This window comes from Sitodiplosis mosellana, unplaced genomic scaffold, assembly GCF_009176505.1.
Source record: "Sitodiplosis mosellana isolate CC-2019 unplaced genomic scaffold, AAFC_SMos_1.0 Smas_scaffold_6062, whole genome shotgun sequence".
Lineage (NCBI taxonomy): Eukaryota > Metazoa > Arthropoda > Insecta > Diptera > Cecidomyiidae > Sitodiplosis > Sitodiplosis mosellana.
The window spans coordinates 961,238-985,657 of NW_022601303.1; the positions used below are offsets into that span (position 1 = coordinate 961,238).

Sequence of the window (24,420 nt, forward strand, 5' to 3'; positions counted from 1 at the left end):
CTAACACATTACCATGCAGCTGTTGGTAAGTAGAGTCGTGGCTCCATCCAAGGAAACTCTCCCCGTGCCAATTCAATCCAAAATGTTATTCATTTTCTTCATTTTTATTCAATTCCTTTTTGCGCAGAGAGAAAAATACGTTTGTAAATACATTGTTTTTCATTTATTAATTTTTTCAAAACATGAATCAAATCGAGTTCAAACTGTGCTTCGAACCGAGTTCAAACTGAACATGATCAATTAATTAAATTCAATAAAGAATTGGAATATGATTCCAAACAGTTGGCGATATTTCTATGAAAATGCAGGAAAATACAGAAATTTTGAATGAAACCGACTAAATTTTGGTCGGAGAATGTTGAGTCAATAAATAAATAAGAAACATCGATTGTTGTTTCCTCTTGAGCTTTCATCATTTCGAATATATAAGAGAAAATGAGTGTCTCTCCGAATGAAAATCGAGTGAAAATTGAGTGATTAACCGAATTTTTCTTCACATTTCTCCAGATTTTTCATTCAACGTTCCACGTTAGTTTGAACGTTTTAGCTTAATTAAGTTCGATTTTTACCAAGGAACTTTGATATATCCCCAGAAATGCCGATGTATTCCAAGAAATTGTAATAATTTTCATGGAATTTCTGATTATGAACCGTATATGCCGATATTATTCATATAATGAATTCCCAAATCGAAATACAAAGTTTCTATTACAAACAGATAAACGTTTGTAAAAATCAGTTGAGCTGCCAGTCTCCTTATCACGTTCAGTCTATGATAATTCGATTCGTTATCAAAAACCGTGGAAAAATCGAGAATGGCATCAAAATAAACAGTAGAAATTCCATGCGATTCCAAATCGTATCAAAATGGAATGGATGCGTGTAAGTTGAACTATGAACGCACTCAGCTGTCTGGGTCATGGTCTGTCAAAACTTGTGCCATTGTTTATCGATAGCTCTGAACTGTATGTGAGAGAGCCTCTCAACATCTGACAGTAACCACATGGAATTTCGAGTGACGTTTCACCAACAAGCAGCAACACCAGCACCAACAGCAGTAGCAGTATCATATACACACACACACACTGCCGTACATTCCCATCGTGTACGTAGTGGTTTCTGAGCGACTATCATCGTCATCACACAAATGCAATCGTGTGTACATCACGAGTAGAAAAAGTCAAAACACATAATTATTTGGACCAATCACACGAGACCACATAAACCGAGAACCGCCGCAGCGCTAGTAAAAATAAATGGTTTCATCGGTTCATATGTTGTACATTTAAAAGACACAAGCAATATACAACTTATCGTCTTTATTTTGAACAGAACAAAAAAATTAAAGGCAAAATTAAAGAGCCTTTGTTCATACTGAAAAGCAAAGTGTTTAGGATTGGTCGGTCCGTAATTTTCGTTCATCTTTTATTTTATTTGAAGAATTTGTCATTTTTTAGAGAAAAAAAAGAGAGAAAAAAGCGAAAAAAAGAAAGAAGAATTTGTCGAAGAAAAAAATTTGTCAATGAACAAAAATGAACAAATTCGTTGAGTGAACACGATCAACGAAAATTAAAACATTGAAATTCACTTTTTTCTGAACTGCCCAACGAAGAAGTGAGTGTTTTTTGTGCGTGTGTGATACGGAAATACGGAAAAGATCAATTGCTGCGCCGAGACATAAAAGAAAATAACAACAAAATCCTGTAATAAAAATTGAGTCGAAACAGTGGCACATCAACATTCTATAAATATCATTCCCGATAATCGAATACATTAGCAACGACAGACGAAACAAGAGCTATATAGAGAAAGAAAGTGGTGGAAGAAAAGACTAGTGAACCCGTCCACCTGGCGCTTAGACACGAATATTGAAAAAAAAAATTGCGAAATAATCACAGTGACCATTCGCGTCCAAACACTCGGTCATTTCATTGGCGCTGCATAAACAAATCCGAGGCGATTCAGAACACACACAAAATGGGCATAAATACAATCGATATGAACATGCAATCACTGACTGACAAACGATTGACAGCCTGTCTATTGTTGTTAATTCTAGAGCTATTCTTTGATGGTGAGTCAATCGAAATGCAACTTTTTTTTCTCTTGGGCTTTTTTACAAGTAAAACCTTATCTCAATGACTAAACAAAGGAAATCACCATAACAATTGATGATATTTCACTACAATCACGACAATTTATGACTTTTTCTCTTGTGTTCAAAACAAAATCTCAGTATTTTGTGCACATTCTGCGATTTTTACCATTGACATTCAGAAAATTTGTCGTTTTTCACAAAAATATCCATCTTCTTTTTAATTTTCTTTAAATTCAAATGATTTTTTTTCGTTAAACAAAGTCCACTTTTCAAAATTGACGTCATTTTCTTCAGAAGTGACGTCATTTTTTAAAAATAAAATCTTTCATTTGTGCATTGGAATCAATTTTGGACACAACGTTTTGAAAGAAATCACCTGGTTCACATCAATGTTGAACCAAATCACAACATTTTGAACCTTAAAATTTGAATTTCATCATAACAACTGTTTTTACCAGAACCTTCAAGCCACAATCTGAGCAAAAATCTGACGAAATTTCTCATTTTGACCCAAAATTGCAGGTGCTGAAAGTGCGGTATCACAGCAAGAAGTCGATCGACACTTAGAATTGGGAAAGCAATTTTTAGTCAATGGTCAATTAAGCGATGCGCTAACACATTACCATGCAGCTGTTGGTAAGTAGAGTCGTGGCTCCATCCAAGGAGACTCTCCTCGTGCCAATTCAATCCAAAATGTTATTCATTTTCTTCATTTTTATTCAATTTCTTTTTCTCTCCTTACGCAGAGGGTGATCCGCACAATTATTTGATATACTATCAACGAGGTACGGTGTATTTGGCGTTGGGTAAAGCGAAATTTGCATTGAACGATCTAACAAAGGTGTTGGAGTTGAAGCCACATTTTGTGGCGGCTCGATTTCAACGTGGTACCGTGTATATGAAAATCGGTGATTATGATAATGCTGAGCGTGACTTTTATGCGGTGCTCCAAATGGAACCGTATCATCAGGATGCAAATTATTGGTATACGCGAGTGCAACCAGCACGTGATCAATACATGTACATTGTGGAATCGATTCAGTACAATAATCATCACAATGCCATCCAGTTGTTGACGCAATTATTGGAAATATCACCATGGTCAAAGCTATTACGTGAAATGCGTGCCGATAGTCACATCAATGTGGGTGACATTTTATCGGTGGTGTCGGATTTACGGTCGGTCAATCGATTGACACAAGACAGTACTGATGGATATTTCAAATTGTCACATTTATTGTATCAAATCGGTCATGCAAGCGATGCATTGAAAGAGGTACGTGAATGCTTGAAATTGGATCCGGAACACAAAGACTGCTTCCCATTTTATAAGAAAATTAAGAAGGTGGAAAAAGCGCTGACTGACGCACATACAGCACTGGAACGTGGCGAATATCAAGATTGCATTGATGCAACGAAAAGAGCACTTAAACTCGAAACCGAAATTCCAATGATCATCTTTAATGCCAAGCAAATGTCGTGCACTTGTCATGTGAAGGCGGAGAAATACAGTGATGCCATTGGACAGTGCCGTGAAGCGCTTGAATTGCAGAAAGATCCAAGCGTTCTGTGCGATCGGGCAGAGGCTTATATGGAAACCGATATGTTCGATGATGGTGAGTTTTGATAACGTGGAATTTTCTTTTTTTTTTTTCTTATTTGAAAGGTTTTTTCTTTCAACGCGAAAGATTTTCTTTTGAATTGAAAATTTAACGATTTTTGAATCGGAAACCAGATTTTTTTTCTCTGACGTGTCAATTGTCACACTCTTATTGGTCTGAAAAAATTCACGTTGAAGAAATTTTTAGATTCATGAATTCAGCTTATGGCTATTTTTCAAGTTCTCTTGAATTTAAACATCCAAATCCCACCATAAGCTATTGATTAATTTTATTTTTCAAAAATTCGAATAAATTTCATTTTTTCTTCTGCCTCTCCGTAGCCATTCACGATTACCAAAGTGCCCTTGAGATGGACGAGCATTCGCAGCGTGCAAAAGAGGGTTTGGAAAAAGCAAAGGCGCGACAAAAGCAGGCTGAACGTCGCGATTACTATAAAATATTGGGTGTATCACGTAAGGCGACAAAGCGTGAAATTACCAAAGCCTATCGAAAGGCCGCACAAAAATGGCATCCCGATGCATACCAAGGTGATGCAAAAAAGGTAGCCGAAAAGAAGTTCATTGATATTGCCGCCGCAAAAGAGGTGCTCACCGACGATAAAAAGCGAGAGCAATTCGATAATGGTGAAGATCCACTTGACCCAGAAGGTGGACAAGGTGGTTTCCGTGGTCAAAATCCCTTCCAACATTTCTACCATGGGTCACCGTTCCAATTTAAATTTCACTTCAACTGAGGAGACACCACATTTCTCATTTCTTTTGTGATCTTCATGACAATGTCTTCAATTTACTGCTTCTACAACTATATGATAAAAAATACCGTTTTTTTTTTAACATGAAACAAAAAAAAAAGAGAATAATTTGAATAATTTTTTCGGCGTTACCGTTTAACACAAGCAACAAACAACAACAACAACAAAAAACTTGTATATCTCAGTCATATCCAAAAAAAAAAAAATGAAAAAAATGAAAAAAATGAAACGATCATTTAACTAACAGTAGAGAGGAATAAAAAAAATAGAGATAATTCGACATTGCTACGCACTTTGTTGAACAAAATGCACAAAGGCAATTGTTGTTTGTTGGCTGTTTTTTTTTTAGTATCGATTAAAGTGGCAAACTAACGAAATACTGGCGAAACATTGGTTTACACATTGAACCGACATTGGCGACTCATTTGGCATTCTCATCGGAAAGAACGCAAAACAAAAATTCAAAATTCGCATAAGAAGTTAAACATTTTTAATGAATTTAAAAAGAAAGAAATAAAATGAAAATTGAAAAGGGAAACACAAATGAAAAATAAAAACATTTCCTATGAATGCATCATTTTATGGAGATGATGATGATAATAAAAAAAAACTGTAAATAAAATAAATTATTACAAATAAAAAGCAGGAGATGAAAATAAATTATTAATATTCTAATGAAACGAATGGGCATTTTTTTTTCTCTTCGAAACCAGTATCATTTACATTTAAATGATGAAGAAAGATCAATTGAAATTGAAATTGGAAAAAGATAACAAAAATGCAGCGAATTTTTCCCCACTAGTGTTTGTGTTTATCTTTTCTATTTAAACTATGTGATTACGTTGCAATGACTGGGTTCATTGCACAATTCACACGTAAAAAAACCCTCACAAAAATTGATGATAAACACACATTTACAGATCGAATATTGATGCGGTGTATCAGTGGCGCCCCCATGCTGAAAATGTGTCGCTTCAATTTGACAGATGACTCGAAATAGTTCAACGTAACACCATGGCAATGTGCGTTTGACAGAAGCGCTGCCTGTACGGTGTCATACGGTTTAAACATTCTTTCGCCATTGAAAACGCATCCGGTACGTATGTGACTTGGTGATGTCTTGTGTAAATTTTCCAAAAAAAACCAAATAATCCCAGTGCAACAACGAAAATATTCACGTATTCTCATCGAAAATCGTCTATTGTATTAGAATAATTTAAAGAACAATATCGATTTTCGGAATTTTGGCCGATGATTTAGGATTATTGTACAATCAAAAAATTTACATTCCGAACAACCAAGTGATATTTTTGTTGTGTGCACTAGTGACAGTTTGTTTCATGTGAAACAATAAATACTTTGTGATTTTTTTTTCTTCTCTTCTGCGTTAATTGTTTCGGTTCGGAATCGAATAGAAGTTTAGGTCTTTTCTTTTCAATTGTTTAGTGAGTGTTGAAACGAAAGAAGTCTAACCGGTGGTTTTTTTTTTTGTTCTTTCTCTCTGTCCCAACGTTTTAGTTCATTGATTGATATGGCTGATACACAATCTGCTCCCGCAGCTCCAGCTGCCGTTACAAAAAAGGCTGGAAAAGCTGAAAAGCCAGCAGCTCCAGCAGCCGCTGAGCGTACACAACCAGTTTCGACCAGACGTCCACCAGCTCGTGGCCGTTTGTATGCTAAAGCTGTCTTCACAGGCTACAAACGTGGCTTGAGAAATCAACACGAAGGACAAGCTATCTTGAAGGTTAGTGTGTAAAAAAGGATGTGCAATATACCGACTCTAGACTCGGACCAGTTCCGCAGTGTGAAACAAGTGTGAAAATCGGTTTTAGTGAGAAAAATTCACCGAATTTGGATTTTCCAATCCGGTGGCTTGATCACGGAAACATCATTTTTCTTTTGAAGAATTGTGTTCTAATCGTGTGCGTGTGTGTGTTTTTTTTTCTCATTCACCAGATCGATGGTTGCCGCAAGAAGGAACATGGTAACTTCTACGTTGGTAAACGATGCGTGTATGTGTTCAAAGCCAAAACACGCAAATCATTGCCACAAAAACCATACATCAAATCACGAGTACGCGCCATTTGGGGCAAAGTCACCCGATTGCACGGTAGCACTGGCAGCGTACGTGCCCGATTCCGCAAGAATTTGCCAGGTCACGCCATGGGACAACCAATCCGTGTTGTAAGTATTTGCAATCGATTTTAAACACATTGTGCCACCGATTCAGCCGTTGATTGACTAGATCAATTCTGAGGTCCATTTCATCGATGTTGGCCCATTCTGCCAATTGGAGACTGTTTATTCTCCAGAAAAATTGCATCAAAATATGCAAATGTTTTGCATCAATATGTGCCCAACAAATTGTGCAAATGAAAACCATTGACCAATGTTTGGTTTTGAAACCATGACAAATAATGCCAAACAGTGAAAGTGAGAGAAAATTGAATCAACATGATGACTCCAATTATTTGCAGACATTTGAAACCTGAACAAATAAATGTGGAACTTTTTAACACGTCTGACTTGATTCACACACAATTCTCTGTCCAATTGGCATTATTTCGTGGATATTTCAATTCCATTTCAGTTAAACTACATTATTCTAAAACTTTTCTTTTTTTTTGCTCTATTTTTCAGTTGCTCTACCCATCAAGAATTTAAGCGAACATCCCACATTTATTGAATTACAATGAAAAGCAGCCGTAAAAGGATTTTGTTTCTTTGAAAAGAAACACTTAAATTCTATGCGGAATGTTGTGTTATCAATAAAAGTAACAACATTTGAGTAAAAAAAAAAATAACAATTACCGAATCCATTGCGGGTCGATTGTGTTTTATTTAGAAAAACTTTGTGTCGGTGTGATATTTACAGGGAATATAAAGAGTGAGGTTAGAGGGGATAACATTGCCAAGTCGATGCGAAGCATGGGTGCATAATGTTTGGCATTCTCTTGGAAACATTGGCAAAGTTCATTTAGAGCTAGATTCTTCTCTTCAAGGACTATCCTGAGAATCGTCCATTCAAGACCTGTTCAGGAGTTTTGATTTCATTTTTTAGCTTGCCAATCGAAATATCACATTGAATCTCTTGTGGCGAGACAAACAAGCATTGTCGGCATGGTGAATTCGAGCACATGCCATATTCACCTCGGTCGACAGTTGATGACAGTTCACACACACGCACACATTGACACTCGCACAGTCAAAAGCCATTCTTTGTGGTCGTTTGAATGAGTCAACTTGTCACAATGTACGTGATACTTTGATCGAAATATACACACCAAATCGGTCGATGTATATGTGTTTGTGCATATCGTAAACACACGCATAGTACTACGGATACTTTATGATTTTTTTTTTTTAATAAAACATTTCATTCTCTTCTCTCTTCTCAGTTCTTCGTTTTGCCTTCAAATTGTTGTTTCTGTTCGTCTTCTCTCTCCTCGCTCACACACCGTACATACACACACACACACCTTTTGCATACACTCGTTCCGTTTTCTGACTTGCAATCTGATAAAATTTTCGGAAATTTATCGCAAACGCTGCAGTTTTTGGCACAATTGAATTAGAAAAGTCGATGCGAAACGTTGAAAAATCCGTGTTTTGTTTTGATCCCGTTTACAGTCATCATTGCGACCGTGCCAATTTTATCGATTTCCACTGCAAAATGATAATTGTTGTGAATGTGATACGGTGAACAACGGTACGAAGTACAGTGTGTGTATGTTGAATAGGCAAGGAGTTTTCAGAAAGCAACGAGAAACAGAACAAAAAAAATAAATAAATAAACTGACGACAAAAAAAATATGTCGCGAATTAAATCGCGTGCACAGATTGAAATTTGTGGTGATTGTGGCGCTTCAGGTTTGTTTACATTTGTTGGCTTCTTTTTTTTTTGTTGATGCGACCAAAAATTATCATGTCAAACGCGATGCACAATAGGTGTTTCGAGTGGAGTTTTGTGTTTATATTTTTGTTTTTTTTCTCGTGTTTTGTGTGTGTAGATCCATCGTGGGCATCAATAAATCGGGGCATTTTATTGTGTGCGGAATGTTGTTCGATCCATCGTAGTCTTGGCCGGCACATATCACAAGTGAAGTCATTGCGACAGGGCAGCTGGTCTCCGGCTGTGCTCAACTATGTGAATGCAATCAATGCACATGGCGCAAACAGTGTGTGGGAACATTGTCTCATGGATGCCGTTGCACCGAAAAATTTGAAACGAAAACCATCGCCAAAGGACTCGTTGCATCCGACCAAAGCCGAATTTATTCGCGCGAAACATGTGAATTTGTCATTTATTTTGAAACCAAATCCGCAACAAGTTGACGGTGATGGTAGTCCGGTGAATTTGGAACAGGAGCTGAGCAAACAACTACATGCCAGTGTACGGTCGGCCAATCTCGAGACATCGCTACGATTGTTGGTTCAAGGAGCTGATCCGAATTATTTTCATGAGGTGAGCATTTTTGGAAAGTGGATTTTTTTGTAGCTAGAGGCCCTGAGATTCGTATTCAATTTGTTTTTTTTTTCATTTGGTTAAAATGAGAGGCTTATGTGTCATGCGAATCTCACAAGTCAATACGAAAAATGTAGGCATACGCTGTACTTTCTTGTACGCTTGTGGTAGGACTCGCGAGTCAATTTGTATGGATTTATGCGAATCAGTGGGTTGCGATGACAAATAAGCTCCTCGGGCTAAGAGTTGGGTTTATCATTGATGGAAAATTCGGTTTCGGAGAAATTCGATCAATCAATGGATAAGTTAGTTTCAATGATGGAAAACTTTCCCTTTAAAATCTATCTCAATTGAAAGAAATTGAGTGCAGAAAGTTTACCAGGTTGAAAAAATAGATAGCAAAACCTGTTAACTAAAGTAGAACGCAACTCGCAACTGAAAGCTGTAGACTCTACGTATTAAAATCGTACAGCCAGTCTACTCAGTTGCGGTGTTCTTCTGTAAACCATTAATTCCAATTTCTTTGAATCAGGAAAAAGGATCGACACCGCTGCAGATGGCCGCCAAATCGGGACAGGCATCACAGATTGAACTATTGATTGTGTACGGTGCAGATCTCACGGCCAAAGATTCAAAAGGCAATACAGCGCATGAAATTGCTAAACAAAATAAGCACACAGCCATCGCAGATCGTCTTGTTGAAGCAACGTACGAGGTCACCGATCGTTTGACACATTTTCTATGCGGTAAAAAACCCGATCATTCAACTTCCAGCCATCTTCTCATCCCCGATCAGGGTAATTCGGAAATCAGCGAACAATTGAAAATTGCTCGGGGCAAACTGCAATTGGTACCAAATAAAATGTTCCAAGAATTGGTCATGGACCTGTATGATGAGGTTGATCGACGTGAAACCGAAGCTAGTGAGTATTTTGCCAATCGTTCTTTTATCAATCTAACAACATTTTATCTTTTTATTCTTCTGCCATGATTTTTGTCTTCAAACGTTTTTTTTCTACGTTGTTCACCTTTTTGTTTTCTCCGTCATTCTCTTTACATTTGATTTTTTAAATACTCCTAAAAACATCGCTTTTTCATTAAGTCTTGTAGTTTGATTGGATGTAAATTGTTTTGTTGAAGAAAATTTTTGTTCAAAACGTTTTAATAACGTTTTTTTTACACCAATTAAATAATTCTCTCTCTTTGTATCTCAATCATCTTCCGTGATCAGTTTGGGCGACAAGTGCATTAAATCCAGAAATCGGTGCAGTTCCATTTTTGCCAACGAATCCACATCTGAGTGCAACACGAAATCAGGGCCGTCAAAAATTGGCACGATTCAGTCCGAACGAGTTTATGGGCCTGATTACAGACGTTCTTATCGATGCCAAACGACGACAAAACATGGCTGCACTTCGGCCATTAGGTAAAGTCTTCTAGTGCTCCGAGCATTTTTAACAACATCTCAAATTTACCTCTCCACACACCACAAAATTGGGTGGACAAAATTATTTTTCCAAATTAATTTAATTTTTTTCTATCAAAATTAGCCAATTTATACCAAAATCAACTAGTTTTTATATCGATTAAAACTTTAATGGAATCCCTTTTTTCACAACTAACAAATTTTTTCCAAATTTTTAACAAACAAAAAAATCAAAATTAACAAACAAAATTCAAAATTAGTCAAAAAAGGAAAAATAACCAAAAAAAAATCTATAAAAATTAACCAAATTATCGAAAACTTTGAAAAATTTACAAAAAATACCAAATTTTTATTTTCAAAAATTTCCCCATTCGGACATCGACCACCAAACTAAAAGAAAAACAAATCGTGTGTAATCTCTAAATTAATTCGTAAAATTGTGTACCAAACTGATTTATTCGAAAATTGACAAAATTCATGCGATTGACTGGCAAAAAAAATTTGAAACGTTTCATATCTGAAGTAGACATATAAAAACGAAGTAATTAAAAAAATTTCCGAAATTAAAAAAAAAAAATAGATGGTCCGTCGATTGAAATGTCAAATGCAAAACCGCAACATCATCATTTAGAGCGTTTATCGAATTTATCGGACGATGAGCCACTGTACGATGCGGTTGCGTCTGACGATGATTATGCCGCACTCACGCCATTGAATAAAAGTGCAACAGGGTCGGTAGTGGGCCAGCAACAGGTAACGTCAACAACAACAGCCACACAAAAAAAACCATTGAAAATCAATAGCATTGGTTGATATGGCCTAGATAACAAAATAAATCACCATGTAGTTCTATGTTAACCCAAAACAGAAACCAAAGCAAAATATTTACATTTGACTAACATTGACCCCCTTCTATTGAAAAAGAAATAACAACATCCACTAATAATTCAGTCCAATTAGCAATGTTACCAAAAAAAAAAAAAAAACAGTCAGTCGGTTAAGGGAATAAAACTGTAGAGTAAAAAATTGATTATAGCCTGTACGGTATTTATTGCTAATTTAAGTAAATAAAATCTGTTGTTTTTAGTAATGTAAGCAGTGAAACAGTCTAAACAAAATGATATTGGAATTTTTTCTGTTTTCTCTTCGTCTCGCAGCTACATATTTATTGTTGACAAATTCACATATATATATATATTTATCTGTTTCATGTATAACCGAAATAACCCCAGCCCAAAGTACAACTTGGATTATTATCTAACATTAAATAACCCATGCATCTTGCTATTTTGTATATTCATCATTTACATAGACATTTAACCATTACAAAACAAGGAACGGAAAATATGCCGATGAAATTTATTACAAACGAGACATTCTATGCTTTGTGTATATATGACGGTGATGGTGGTGGTGGTGGTTAGTCGCTCGAAATAAATTGCTGCGAATATTGTAGTTGCTTTATTTTTTTTTTCCTGCTCATGAACTAATTTATTAATATTTAACGTAATAAACGAACGTAAATATTAATTCATGTAATCCACAACCAAAAAGCTCTGTTTACTAATAAAAATTAAACAAACAAATCGCATCATATCACAAAATCGCTTCTTTCTTTCGCTAATATCATTTTTACTCGTTGTACTTACTCTGTTGCTGGTATTGTTATTGTTGTTGTTATCGTTTTTAACGAATTGTCTATTTAGCAAAAGCCGTTCGATAAACTAATCCCTCTCTGATGTGTAATCCGTAATGTATACAATCACTTACATGTTATCTCTATCTATATCACGAATCATTTCGACTCACACACATAATTTTGGGTAAATGGTTTTTTGAAGAATGTTCACAACAAATTCCATACACATTTCTAATTAAATCCCGTTCTTCTTATATCACAATTGATACCAAAGGTGACTCACGCCGAACCACAGCAGAAACAAGAGGTCGAAACTCTACGCCGCAAATTACAAGTAAATTTTTTCTCTCCTTATTTTCATGATTTAAAATTGATTATTTATTATTTACCGATACATTTTGACAAAGGACTCATTCTACGAGATTGATGAGCTGAAAATGCTGGTGAAAAAGCTATTGACGGAGAATTGCCAACTCAAATCACGTATCGATTCGTCGGTCAGTGCATTCGATGTACCATTGTAAGTAGACAGCATTTGAAATTGGGAGTGGCGGTCATAACGCCACGGACGGACAGTATACTCTAATGTAATAGAAAATACAGAAGTATCCTGCCTGTCCGGGTCGTTATGACCGTCAGCTGAAATTGGAATTCAACGCATTTCTTCATTCATTCTGGATAAAAAATAACATCAATTTGATGGTGTCAAAACTCGATTTTTGCCTCATAAATTCATAATTTAACGTAGAAAGTTAAAATTTAATCCAAAAAGTTGAATTTCATCATAATTCAAAGTTGAATGAAAAAAGAAGTCATCAAGGGAAAAAAGAAGTCATCAGAACAATGGGCAATGTATAAAAATGGAACTTTGGAATTCAACTGAATTCATTTTTGCATCATTTGTCAAGCTTTTTGTTATTTTTAATGAGTGAATGGATTATTACCGGGAAAATTAAAAATTAACATCATTTTATCAAAAATGATTTTGAAAGACCTATATATGGATGGGCCATAGTCTATAAACTATGGAAGAGAATAACCTAATGGCTTATAAAAAGAATGAAAGCAAAATCCTTTGTTCCGAATGACTTAAATCTCACAAATGTTAACGAATGACAAAGCAAAGGGCAACAGATGTTTCGTGGAACTAAGTTGATAAAACTTGTTTCATTCAACAATTTTTATCGTTTCTCATTCAAAATCGTGTTTCATTTCGATTAAAAATTCTATTGTGTTTCTCATTCAGGCGAATTGATGATGTGCACACGAATGGCAATGGCAAATCAGCGGAATGTGTGGGCACCGATGCTGATACAGCGGAAACGAATGAATCGCATTTGACGACGGCATACAATAAACGGCCCGTCAGCATGTATGAGACACGTGAAGGGCTACATGCCGCAAAATCACAACAAAATCATGATAATCGCACCGCAAATAGTATGTACCAAATGGTCGATGGTCAACCAACACAACAGCCTGATGGAGGTATCGCGACTGCATCGACCAATGGAACCACACTACCACATTCGGATGAAGTAAAACATCGAACCGAAGTGGTTACTCGACGCATTCAAGAGCTCTGGTCTGTTATGCAGGAAATGACGGCGAATGATGTGTTTGTGCCAGGCGCAGAACGGATTCGAGTCGCCGTTGCCGAATTGACAGCCGTTTTTCCAACGGTAGGCTAAGAATATCCCATGAAATACGTGGGTGGTGGAAAATATCAAATTTAGATAGTTTATAGTCAATTTTCAATTTGACCATGAGTAAAAAGTTGGTAAAAATTGAACGTTCAGCCCATCAGTGATTCAATTTGATATTTTATTCACCTCTGTAGTACATCATATCTTGATCACTCTCCTATTTGACTAATAAAATTCGATTTCTTTCCGCAGACTATCACCAATGAGACGATTCGAAACGCCATCCGGCAATTGAATCAAAATACCGGTCATTTGCAGAAGGACTGTGCCGGTTTGCAGCATTCGATTCAATCAAATGATACGACATCGATAGATTTGTATATGCAAGAAGTGCGAAATTGTGCGTACAATCTGGCCATGGCAACGAAAATGCTCGTTACCCAATTCCAATGAATGAATCGCGCTTTTTTTCCCTCCGCCATAAAAATGAACATTTGGATTATCTTCCCATAATTCGCCATTCAACAACAAAAACGAAAACAAAAATTATACCAATCGAAGAAGACACTCTTCTTGGACCAAGTCACTTTTTTAGGATTTTTTCACTCCCGTTTTGTGCTCAATTTTTTGTTTCTTTTAAAATTCTTTTATTTATACTTTTTTTTACTAAATTCTTTAGAGTATTTTATGACAAAAGTTTATTTCGTATGTTGAATGTTATTTTTGATGAAATGCAACCGAATGGGTTTGCAATGTGTTTTTTTTTTAAATAAGCAGAAGACAGTTTAGTTTTATGAAGAGAAAAGAAAAACAAAAATGAATCAGAACTTCAGAGAGAAATAACTATCGAACCAAAAATTTAGAAAAAAATGAAACTAAAAAACAAAATATTGAGAAAAAAAAAACAAAAACTTTTAGATAGAACAAGCAAATGCACCAGGAATAAATAGACAATAACAATGTAATGCAATGCATAGACTAGACTGTATTACCTCAGCATTTTTTGCGATTGAGTGAACACATATCTGGACCGTTTTTTTTTCATAGTTCCAGTCGCCTCGAATTTGAAATGGCCTTCTTTTTCAAATGACATTTTGACGATATCAAACAAGTATTCTTACATTTAATATGACATTTACTATTATCACACACACATGATGAAGAAAATCACACATGATACTAGAGCATAGCGAAAGAACAAAAAATCGTTATATATTATTTCATCATCGAAATTCGTACTGATTTACATTTCTTGTTGCTCTTTCTTCTCGAAAATCAATTAATCAAACTAGGAATTGGTTGTATAGCAAAAACTGATTTGAAAATACAGTTTTTGGAAACTAGCTAGTATTCACTCATTCAATCAATTAATCCGATTTACTATTATATTGACAAAGAGCAAATCATATTCTAGCAACAACAAAAAAATCCAAATCAAAACTTATTGAAATTAAATGAAAACAAATCAAATGTGCGCAATATTATATCATAGATTTAAAGCAATATCATTAGAAGAGCATAAAGATTTCAAATGAAAATTATGGAAGTTTGTGGTTTTTTTTGAAATTCTTTTCGTTCTTTCTTTCTTTCATTTATTTGTTCACCTTTCTCCCTTTTGTTTCTCGTCTTTTACCTGTATCCCGATGAAAACACACTCGATTGACGTTTAGTTGAAAACTTACTTCGATGTTGAAATTCATTGTTGAATACAAGGGAATTTCTTAACAAGGTTCCGTTTTGACTAAAGAGATTTGGAAGGATCCCATGGATAAGGACAACCTTCAGAATATGGATGTATACTTAAGTTTCAAACTTGAAATTCAAACCCACCATTTTGCTCTGAATTAGAGCCTCTGATTGAAGCAGTAAGTACATTTCCAGTGTAGAATCTACGCTGTAGAATGGATAGCGTCCATTAGATATCACTATTCGATTAAGAGAAAATACACAATTTTTTCTGAACAAAAATGTTTTCAAACATCAATTTTTCCTGGATTCTATCGCCGAATTAAATGATTAAATGAATTAATAGGTAATAGATCGATTCAGTTCAAATGCTTCAGACCTGCTCTAAAAATGAATTCAAAATGAAACAATGGGTAAAAATTTCCGTTAAAAGTAGAATACAAAAAATATCCGTTTTATTAATCGAACTTTGTGTAATTTTTTTTCTTTAAAATTGCAAGCAAAAAAAATTTGTACAATATTATGTCGATGTCGTTGAATAGTCGGTTGAACATTTGCTTTCGGTTGACAAATGAACGTTGTTTATTGCTTTCGTTAAAACAATTGCATATTTGATTAGCAAATACATATCGAAGTTGGTAATGGAAATCGTTTCCATCCGTAGGTTTAACACGTGGAATTCGAAAGGTGAAAATTTTAAGAGCATTTCCACAGTACAATGCCGATATTTCCAGCAAAGAACAAATACAGCATATTTTTCGTTTCGTATCCGATTTCAAAGCCAAAACCTTCACCAACCACCACATGCCAATACACGCCGTACTTTTTATCCATTGCCTCTTTAATCGTTCGCGCTGCTGTCTGATCAACCGAAATACACCGAAAACGAAGGAAAGACAGTACAATTAATTCACTTGAATACGTCAAATAAATCAAATAAATTCGACCTAAAAAAAAAACGGCAAAAAAACACTTGATTTACCTCATAATTGTTGGCAAACTTCTCACACGCAGTCATGCTCAGTTCAACGCATTCCGATTTCATTTCCTCGGGCATATCTGAATACTGTTTCGAAACACAACAAATTGTGCATGGGGCGTCGAATAGCGCCAAACGGTGGCAAGGGAAGAGGGATGGAATGCGCGTTAGTCATTTTCGGTATAACATCAAAATTAGTATGACAATAAATCAACAAAAGCCAAAGCAAATGAAAAAGAAAACGCAGAACAATCGCGTGCTATTCGATTGAGGTTTTAATTTTTTGTCGGTTACATTGATCAAACAAATTCACCGTAATTAAACAGCGTTGGCATTTTTGGTTGTTGTTATTTGATTTTTCGTTGAATTTCTCTTTTTCGTTTTTCTCAAAGGAAGAATTTTTACCTTGACGAGTGGATATGTGTGAACGATTTTTTTATCACCTTCACCGGTTTGTGCAGCTGGATCTTCGGCCATCGTAATATCTTTCTATCACTTTCTAACTTTTAAATAACTGGAAATTTTGCAATCACACACTTTGATCTCGTTTTCAAAAGTCACACTCGATTTTGCTGCTGTTTCACGTCGAACACAAATTTTTGCAATGCTCACTGCGACCCCACGAAATGTACAACGCTTGACTTTCATTCAGCGTCTGTGATGATTAATATGTTTACGTTTTTTTTCTTTCCCGTTTCGGCGACATGCGGTAGTGTGTGTTGTTGCTCTTTATGCACAAAGAATACACAATGGCAATTGATATAAACAACCCCCTCGTGCTGTGTTTACACACAAAAATCTCCGTTCTCCCTCACTCGCTCGTCTCATTGCACCCGATTCATGTGTCTGTCTGTCTATCTATCTTTTCGAGTATTTTGGACATGGATATGCAGTTGGAAATTGAATATATGTGTGACCATGTGTTGCTTCTCTTGCGCACACTCACATCTACTTTTCCCACATAACTCATTCAAATGTTTAACGTATTTTCTTTGGTTTTGCGGCAGAGATGGAAATAGATTTTGGCTTTGTGTTGAAGAAATTGAACGAATTTGGTTTGAACTGAATTGAACTTCACCTTTGCCATCAATTTTATCGAATGATTTTATCTATTGCATAGATCATATTGCAATTGCATGGCAACTTTAAATCACTTCGGAAATCGCTATGTTGACATTCGGAATCAGTGGTTCGATGTCACTCAGTGATGACTCATGCGAGTGAATTTAATACTGAATATGAATGAAAAGAATTCAAGAGGAAGGAAAAAGGAATCGGTCTGTTGAACTCTATTGTTCTTGTTGTTTTTCTTTTCTTAAATTGAACAGGCATGATACGTTTTAGAGGTTTTTCGATGTTTTGCGAAGTTTTTTTTTTGACCAAGAAATGGTTCCTTGCTTTTTTAAATTCAAACATTCACTGATCAAAGACAAACATCGACACATTTGATAGTTTGGGTAATTTTCATTTATTATTTCAAATACAAATTATTGATATAGAAAACACTAAAATTTCGATTTCATCGAAAATATTTATTGGAATATTTCGTTTAAACATCCAAAGCCGAAAGAAAATTTCTTCAATGATGACATTAGCAATTATATATTGTATTTAATTTGCAGTTGCTCCTGGTCTGCTTTTCCTATTTTTTTGCGGACTTGAAACCATTGTGTAAACCACTGGAACAAGCGAAAAGACTTCTTTATTTCACTTTCAACTCGAAATCCGAAGGAAGTAGCTATCGCGTCATGGTTGTCACATTTTATGTTTGCATGAAACTTTGTAGTTTATTATTTAAAAAAATTAGAAAAAAATGTAATTGTTTAGATAAGAGGAAGAAAACATTAGGATAAAGAAAATTTGTGAAAAAAATAAACCTGTGCCATTGCTTTGTCTTGTGCCTTTTGATGTGAATTAACAAGCTCATATTCTGTCGCATATCCTCTGTTGAATTCATTTATTTTTTTCATCAAACCATTCTTATAACTGCCCACAGATTTGCTGTATACATCCCACATTTCAAACAAAATGACGCCAAATCGGTCTAGGCCATGCTTAAGATCTTCACGAAATTCATCAGAGATTTCATCGATACCGATTTTTTCTCTTTCAAACTGTAAATGTAAATAGTTATCAATATCAGTTGAAAAAATGAAGAATTGAATGCAACGATGAAAAGATTGCAAAAATTCCAAAATCACCTGCTCCATTGCAGTTTTTTGCATAGTTCCAAAAATAGTTTGTAAATGGGAACGCGTCAAATTCAATTCGGTATTGTTGATTTCTTCACACACGCATTTGACCAACGACGTTTTGATCTCGGTGATCACATTTTTATTATGCCATTTCGCCTTTTTCTGCAATAATAATGGTAATGCATTAAGATCAAACGCTACACTGACATAGTAATCTACGTTCTAAGCTTCAAACTCACAAAGTGCTTTTCTAACTATAAATATACAAAATAAAATCTAGTTTCAAGCTGAAAAGCACTTGACGTACATAAGCAAATTAAATTACATAAATATTAAGGCACTATTTCCATGGCAATGCTTTGTAAATAGTGCTTTATGAAAAAAAAAATCGTCCTCAAAACATAGTACTTACAATAAAATCTTCGAGTTTTACTTGATTTTTCTGTGTAAAAACGTCGAATTTGTCGTTAATGTCTTTCTTAATTTGGCGCTGTAATTTCGAAATCATTTTTTTTCCGCCAAGTTTGCGTTTTTCATCGAACTATTGGAAATCATTGACCATATCATTAATTATTCTTATTCTATTAAAGAAGTTTTGTCACTGATTTTCTACTATACCTTGGACATCGCGCCATCCAGAGCTCTTTGATGGATATTCTTGAGTTCCATTTCGTCAAAGTACGTTTCTGTTTTGTCGAATGTTTCTTCCATGAAATCGACATAAAAATTCATGCATTCATTCTGTAGAATTAAATAGCTCGTTTCAGCAGTAGCCTAAAAGCAAATTTGCTGATATTAGATATCACCATTTGTCAAATCATCATTTAGAAAGGCATTTGAAGGTCAGATTTTTTTTTTAAATTAGCATATACCATCAAAACGGTTTTTGGTTCGGGTAACTTATCGCCGTTAAAAATGTCGGTGTATGATTGAAGATATTTCGCAAAATCACGAGCTCTCAACTCGTGGCCGTTAATTTTCTTAACGATCAATTTATCAGGTGCAAAAATGGCTGGCACCAATTCTTCGATATATTTTACAAATTCCGGGTCGATTTGTTGTAAATCGCCTGTAAAACCACCTTGTTGTACTGTGGTGCCTGGGAACGGCATCAAAAACGCTGAAATTTCCTCGAAACTCGATTTAATTTGGCTTCTCAACTGTTGCATTTCGGATGTTTGATCCGAATTTTCAGCGAGTACTTCTTCAATTACGTTTCGACCACTCCAGCCGTAGCCCGTTTCACATGCGTGCGGCCAATTGCGTACAACGAAAATCAACTGTTGAAATGGTTTTTCATTCGATTGGCCAAGAACAAGCTTCCCATAATTGGTGAACAGTTCCAAATGCTGTAAATCATCTTCTTGGATGTTTTGCATCAGATTGAAGCACTGCACGGACGATAATAGGGTGCTGAGTGCAAAAATCGTTGTACAATCCTTGACACTACTTTGATTGTCGAAAATTCCTTGGGTGTCGAGGAGAATAATTGCCAAATTTTCATCGTGTGTAAAAATATCCGACCAAATCCAAATTCCAGTGGTTTCCGGCTGTCGACCGCCACGCGACTTGAAACCAATTTGTACACGGTTTGCATTTTCGCTGTCATTTTTACCAATCCAATCGGACACGTCACATTTTTTATACTGTTGAATAATTGAATTTTATTTGTTTGATACTGTCGAACAACGAACATGAATTGAATAACACTTTTGATCGAACTATTTATTTCGGTTTTGTTACCTGCGTGATGGCTTCGAACGTTCGTTCGTTCGTTCGACAATTTAAAAAAATATTTTTTTTGTTCGTTCGTTCGTTCGTTCGACATTCATTTTGTTCGATGTTCGGTCCGAACAAAGTTTTTTTTATTTCAAAATCTCCCGAATAAAATTGGTATTACTATGAATTATATAATAAAAGCATGAGCTGTAACGATTACATTATAAATTTGATCAATACATCGAATTTTCTAATCTAAAAAAAATTTGAACATCGAACAAAATGAATGTCGAACGAACGAACGAAAAAAAAAATATTCTTTTTAAATTGTCGAACGAACGAACGAACAAAACCTTTTTTTAAAACCATGTCGAACGAACGAACAAGCGTTCGAAAGTGTTCGACGGCCAACACTACCTGCGCATACAAATATTTTAGGAAAAAGTTCATTAAAAAGCTTTTTCCTTTCCGAAATGCACCCGCAATCGAAACGACGACGATGCGTCGATCTTTGATGTCGTCCGCATTCAAAATACTCTCCAAATCATTCAATTTCAATTGGAAACAATGATCGACCGGTGATAAGATTTGAACAGCCCGGGGTAAATTACTGGGGTTTTCCATGACGAGAAAAATGGTTTCGATTTTTAACAAGAAAATTTATAGCAAAAAGCAAAGAACTGAACTCTTTCTCTCAAACTATAAAAGCAGTGAATGAAAACGTTTTGACGAATCTCCGATTTTATACTAAATTGAATGAAGCAAGCGGATCGTTCCAAGAACGTTATTAATGAACAAAATCGCTTGCTCGATTATGAATCGAAAAAAGAGACGATTGGTTGACAAAAAATATGAAACTCTTATATTGAAGTATTGCACACATATACCTGTGTTATGTGATACTTGCTTATGCAATAAATACACGAATAAATGCTTATGTTCCTCTATGCCAGTACACTATATTCTCCATTATGCCGAGTGTATTTTTTCTGTAGATAAACGCTCAAGGTGCAGTTTCCGTTTTTAGCTCAAGTGTTGATAATGTTTCAGCGATAAGCAAACTTAGTAATTAGAAATTACAAAGTTGAGTGTATATGAGTAGTTTGGAGCGAAAATGTAATATAGAAAAGTTGCGCGGAAAAATGTCGATGATGAATGAGCGAAAAAGGGATAGCTATGTAGTATACTGTATAGTAAACCATGGTAAACTATATGGTTATCTCTTTTCATTTGAAATTTTTCCGCACAACTTTTCTGCATTACATTTTCTCTCCAAACTACTCATATCACTTGTAGCAAATTTTTTTTTCCGTCTATTCTCGTAACAAAAAACAAACAAACAATATTTACTAAACAAAAGCTTTTATTCCCTATAAAGTATAAGCACACAGTTTTATCCTTCTTACAATGTCGAATTTCGTGCCAAACAAGCAGCATCTACGAGATTTCTATTTTGTTTTAACTGGAAGAAAAGTGGTGATTTGGCGCCTTCAGATAAGTCCTGCAGAGAATGGTTTCGACGCTTTAAAAGCGGTGATTTTGATGTGGAAGACAATGAACGTTCAGGAAGACCGAAACGTGAAAACTCGTAAAAAAATGATATAAACGCGCACGAAATTGTTACATTCACCAGAGAACTTGCATGATTCCACTCAGTTGACAAGTTCCGTATTAAAACAACATGCGCGAACTTGTGCGAACGCGCGCGAGTTCGTGTGCAAACATGAAGCTGGACGACGCGCACACATCAGTCGTTCCATTTATTATATCTGGATTAACTTTTTCTTCCAAAACTTTCTCCAGCTCTTTAAAAATATTTCCTTTGTCCATTTTATAACTATATAAATCTTTGAACTTTTGGAAAGGATGTGAAAAACCTTTATACACGTAAACAACCGATTTTTAGTTTGAAACGCGTTTTAGTTGTCAAATAACAACTTGAAAAACGCGCAAAACCATAAACAAACTTGTGTAAACTTGTGACCGTGCGCGTCAGTACGTACAACGAACGCGTCGAACTTCCGCGAATCAAGCAAACTGGCAGAAAACATGCTGCACTCGTAAGAGTTAAATTCCCCTAGCCGAAAAAATTTGAAGATGCCGAATTGAAAGCTTTTCTCGGGCAGCTGCAACGTTGCGCTTCAAACACAAAAAGCGCCACCTGCACATATTTGACTATTCAAAGTGAACTAGCTGTCATCAGTATCAATGAGTCATCGATGCTCAATTTTGGGTCGTAAACGGTACATTGAAAATTGCAAATGTGCCGTTTATGACCCAAAATTGAGCATCGATGACTCATCGATATTGATGACAGCTAGTTCACTTCGAATAGTCAAATATGTGCAGATTGCGCTGTAAAATCGTTCACCACTGACAAACGTCAAATTAGTATGGAAAGAAGTCAATGTTGCAGCCTCCCGGCTTTACTCGATGAAGATCCCAATCAAACGGTAGAACAATTGGCCGAATCATTGAAAGTTGTTCAATCAACAATTTCGGATCGGTTAAATGCTACGCCGTACCTCGCTTCAAAACGAAGGAGGACGCAACACAAGTCGAATAAAAAAAGGTAATTAAAATAAGATTTTTTTGACATTCCTTCATATGTTGAACAAATTTTGTGTGCGATTCCGTTTAATTTCGGTTTTTTAAATAACTTTTTACCTTAGGAAAGAGACATGTTATGGAGCTGAAATGAAGGACAGTCAAGTCTCAACTCCGTCCAGGAGTGCTCAAAGTAGGTTCAAGGTAATCGAGGAGCTCCAAAAAATTATGGGTCTAAACGCACTTTATGCCCACAATAAGTCAAACGTTCGATTTTTTCTATCGGATTACCTTCGATAATTTCACCAAATCTTGTAATTGTTTTCCAATCAAAATGGAAAATTCAAATAAATAGAACACAAAATTGCGTTGAATAAATTGAGTTTACGAATACGTTTATTTGGTTTGATTATTTCTTTGATATTTTCCTCTAAAGGCACTATTTCCAATGCACAAGACTGCAATCTTTCGCCTTGGAAATTATGCCTTAAGAAAGCACTCTATTGTTCCACCGATTAAAGCTATTTCGATAATAATGTCCGATTCGTTCGCTGGAATAATGGCGGTTCTCCGTTCCTCACTCCCCCAAAAGGTGTATACTTGGAAAACATAGTGATAGCTCTTTGAAACAAATACTCATTGGTTTCATTTAGTTTGGTCTCAAGATGAGCGAGTCGCTGCGTAATTGTTTCAAGTGATCCGAGTAGTTTACACCTATCTTCTACGGTTTGTAGTTTCAATTCATGCAGTTTCCGTACCTCATCTGTAGTCTTGTTCAATATGTCGAAAGTTCTATCGACCTTATCTTCGTTCACATGATCGTTGAGTTGTTGTAAATTTTCTCGCAAACGATCTCTCTCTTCATGACATTTTTTGGGATCAAGCGAGGAAACGCCTGCTTGAGTTTGTTGCTATTTTGAAAAAATAACGAATTGAAAAACTTTTACTCATTTTGATTGGTCGGGAATTATTTGTTTTTCATTTTCAAATATACCTGCAACTGCAGCAAAATAGCACACACCAACAAAACCAACGGTAATACGTTCATTTTCACACGAATTTCAAATTCAAACTGTAACCGATGCCTGGCTAATATTTAGGATTTATACACATATTGGGTCTGGGAATTAGTTTTGTCGATTTTTTTAAATTTTCAAACATTTATTTGAATACCAAAATGAAATTACATTTCAATCAAAATATTGTCCATGGGAAGCGATGACCTTCTGCCACAATGTGGGCAATTGACGGATGCCTGCCTTAAAAAATTCCTCATCTTTTGAGGCTATAAATGCATCGAGCCAATTTTGGATTTCTTCAACTGAAGAGAACCGCTCTCCGTCCATATGGTTTTGCATCGATTGAAACAAATGGTAGTCGGAAGGAGCCAGGTCTGGGCTATACGGGGCGTGAGCCAAAACTTCCCATCCGCTATTTTCCAAGTAGTTTTTGACCGATTTCTCAATGTGTGGCCTAGCATTGTCATGTAGGAAAATCAATGTCTCTTTTCTGGTCTCCCATTTCGTGCGTTTTTCTTTGATTGCTTGTTTCAAACGTATCAATTGTTGTCGATAGAAGGGCCCATCGATGGTTTGACCACTTCTCAGCAGCTCATAATACACCACTCCCTCCTCATCCCACCAAATA

The 24,420-nt window shown here is 35.7% G+C and overlaps 5 protein-coding genes and 1 long non-coding RNA gene across 7 annotated transcripts; 3 read left to right on the forward strand and 3 right to left on the reverse strand.

Moving 5' to 3' along the window:
- The first annotated feature begins 944 nt into the window (after positions 1-944).
- LOC129573330 (dnaJ homolog subfamily C member 3) lies at positions 945-5,151 on the forward strand. Its single transcript, XM_055453724.1, has 4 exons — positions 945-2,074; positions 2,621-2,734; positions 2,845-3,714; positions 4,041-5,151. Exons 1-4 carry the CDS (start codon positions 1,978-1,980, stop codon positions 4,451-4,453), a joined length of 1,494 nt encoding a protein of 497 aa, XP_055309699.1. The 5' UTR covers positions 945-1,977; the 3' UTR covers positions 4,454-5,151.
- A 315-nt stretch (positions 5,152-5,466) lies between these two features.
- On the forward strand, positions 5,467-7,272 carry LOC129573389 (60S ribosomal protein L35a). Its single transcript, XM_055453877.1, has 4 exons — positions 5,467-5,567; positions 5,990-6,215; positions 6,428-6,655; positions 7,112-7,272. Exons 2-4 carry the CDS (start codon positions 6,003-6,005, stop codon positions 7,133-7,135), a joined length of 465 nt encoding a protein of 154 aa, XP_055309852.1. The 5' UTR covers positions 5,467-5,567; positions 5,990-6,002; the 3' UTR covers positions 7,136-7,272.
- Positions 7,273-7,697: 425 nt separating this feature from the next.
- LOC129573390 (ARF GTPase-activating protein Git) lies at positions 7,698-15,193 on the forward strand. Of its 2 annotated transcripts, XM_055453879.1 has the most exons (10): positions 7,725-7,789; positions 7,870-8,341; positions 8,482-8,936; positions 9,469-9,859; positions 10,168-10,362; positions 10,943-11,115; positions 12,276-12,335; positions 12,409-12,521; positions 13,248-13,683; positions 13,900-15,193. In XM_055453879.1, exons 2-10 carry the CDS (start codon positions 8,284-8,286, stop codon positions 14,098-14,100), a joined length of 2,082 nt encoding a protein of 693 aa, XP_055309854.1. In that variant the 5' UTR covers positions 7,725-7,789; positions 7,870-8,283; the 3' UTR covers positions 14,101-15,193. The 2 variants fall into 2 exon arrangements, with proteins under 2 accessions (XP_055309853.1, XP_055309854.1); XM_055453878.1 differs by having other exon boundaries at positions 7,698-8,341.
- Positions 15,194-15,897: 704 nt separating this feature from the next.
- LOC129573340 (dynein axonemal light chain 4) lies at positions 15,898-17,044 on the reverse strand. The gene is made up of 3 exons (XM_055453741.1): positions 16,718-17,044; positions 16,316-16,399; positions 15,898-16,194 (listed from the first exon to the last, which is right to left on the reverse strand). Exons 1-3 carry the CDS (start codon positions 16,787-16,789, stop codon positions 16,030-16,032), a joined length of 321 nt encoding a protein of 106 aa, XP_055309716.1. The 5' UTR covers positions 16,790-17,044; the 3' UTR covers positions 15,898-16,029.
- A 494-nt stretch (positions 17,045-17,538) lies between these two features.
- On the reverse strand, positions 17,539-21,103 carry LOC129573325 (atlastin-like). The gene is made up of 7 exons (XM_055453718.1): positions 20,644-21,103; positions 19,380-20,153; positions 19,126-19,281; positions 18,920-19,048; positions 18,514-18,669; positions 18,190-18,426; positions 17,539-17,544 (listed from the first exon to the last, which is right to left on the reverse strand). Exons 1-7 carry the CDS (start codon positions 20,848-20,850, stop codon positions 17,539-17,541), a joined length of 1,665 nt encoding a protein of 554 aa, XP_055309693.1. The 5' UTR covers positions 20,851-21,103.
- A 1,967-nt stretch (positions 21,104-23,070) lies between these two features.
- LOC129573338 (uncharacterized) lies at positions 23,071-23,889 on the reverse strand. The gene is made up of 2 exons (XR_008688582.1): positions 23,768-23,889; positions 23,071-23,684 (listed from the first exon to the last, which is right to left on the reverse strand). It is a non-coding gene; the product is annotated as an uncharacterized LOC129573338 (long non-coding RNA).
- Positions 23,890-24,420: the final 531 nt, after the last annotated feature.

What these genes read in the sequence shown, in the direction of transcription:
- LOC129573325 (XM_055453718.1), bottom strand. Translation starts at nt 20,850, where the DNA reads ATGGAAAACCCCAGTAATTTACCCCGGGCTGTTCAAATCTTATCACCG. An exon ending in AACCAAAAACCGTTTTGATG is followed by an intron (nt 19,282 to 19,379) that starts GTATATGCTAAT and finishes ATTTGCTTTTAG; the next exon opens with GCTACTGCTGAAACGAGCTA. An exon ending in AAAAAACTGCAATGGAGCAG is followed by an intron (nt 18,427 to 18,513) that starts GTGATTTTGGAA and finishes TTACATTTACAG; the next exon opens with TTTGAAAGAGAAAAAATCGG.
- LOC129573330 (XM_055453724.1), top strand. Translation starts at nt 1,978, where the DNA reads ATGGGCATAAATACAATCGATATGAACATGCAATCACTGACTGACAAA. An exon ending in TCTAGAGCTATTCTTTGATG is followed by an intron (nt 2,075 to 2,620) that starts GTGAGTCAATCG and finishes CCAAAATTGCAG; the next exon opens with GTGCTGAAAGTGCGGTATCA. An exon ending in ACATTACCATGCAGCTGTTG is followed by an intron (nt 2,735 to 2,844) that starts GTAAGTAGAGTC and finishes CTCCTTACGCAG; the next exon opens with AGGGTGATCCGCACAATTAT.
- LOC129573390 (XM_055453878.1), top strand. Translation starts at nt 8,284, where the DNA reads ATGTCGCGAATTAAATCGCGTGCACAGATTGAAATTTGTGGTGATTGT. An exon ending in ATCCGAATTATTTTCATGAG is followed by an intron (nt 8,937 to 9,468) that starts GTGAGCATTTTT and finishes TCTTTGAATCAG; the next exon opens with GAAAAAGGATCGACACCGCT. An exon ending in AGTGCATTCGATGTACCATT is followed by an intron (nt 12,522 to 13,247) that starts GTAAGTAGACAG and finishes TTTCTCATTCAG; the next exon opens with GCGAATTGATGATGTGCACA.
- LOC129573389 (XM_055453877.1), top strand. Translation starts at nt 6,003, where the DNA reads ATGGCTGATACACAATCTGCTCCCGCAGCTCCAGCTGCCGTTACAAAA. An exon ending in AAGGACAAGCTATCTTGAAG is followed by an intron (nt 6,216 to 6,427) that starts GTTAGTGTGTAA and finishes CTCATTCACCAG; the next exon opens with ATCGATGGTTGCCGCAAGAA. An exon ending in TGGGACAACCAATCCGTGTT is followed by an intron (nt 6,656 to 7,111) that starts GTAAGTATTTGC and finishes TCTATTTTTCAG; the next exon opens with TTGCTCTACCCATCAAGAAT.
- LOC129573340 (XM_055453741.1), bottom strand. Translation starts at nt 16,789, where the DNA reads ATGGCCGAAGATCCAGCTGCACAAACCGGTGAAGGTGATAAAAAAATC. An exon ending in ACACATATCCACTCGTCAAG is followed by an intron (nt 16,400 to 16,717) that starts GTAAAAATTCTT and finishes GTTTCGAAACAG; the next exon opens with TATTCAGATATGCCCGAGGA. An exon ending in AGTTTGCCAACAATTATGAG is followed by an intron (nt 16,195 to 16,315) that starts GTAAATCAAGTG and finishes TCGGTTGATCAG; the next exon opens with ACAGCAGCGCGAACGATTAA.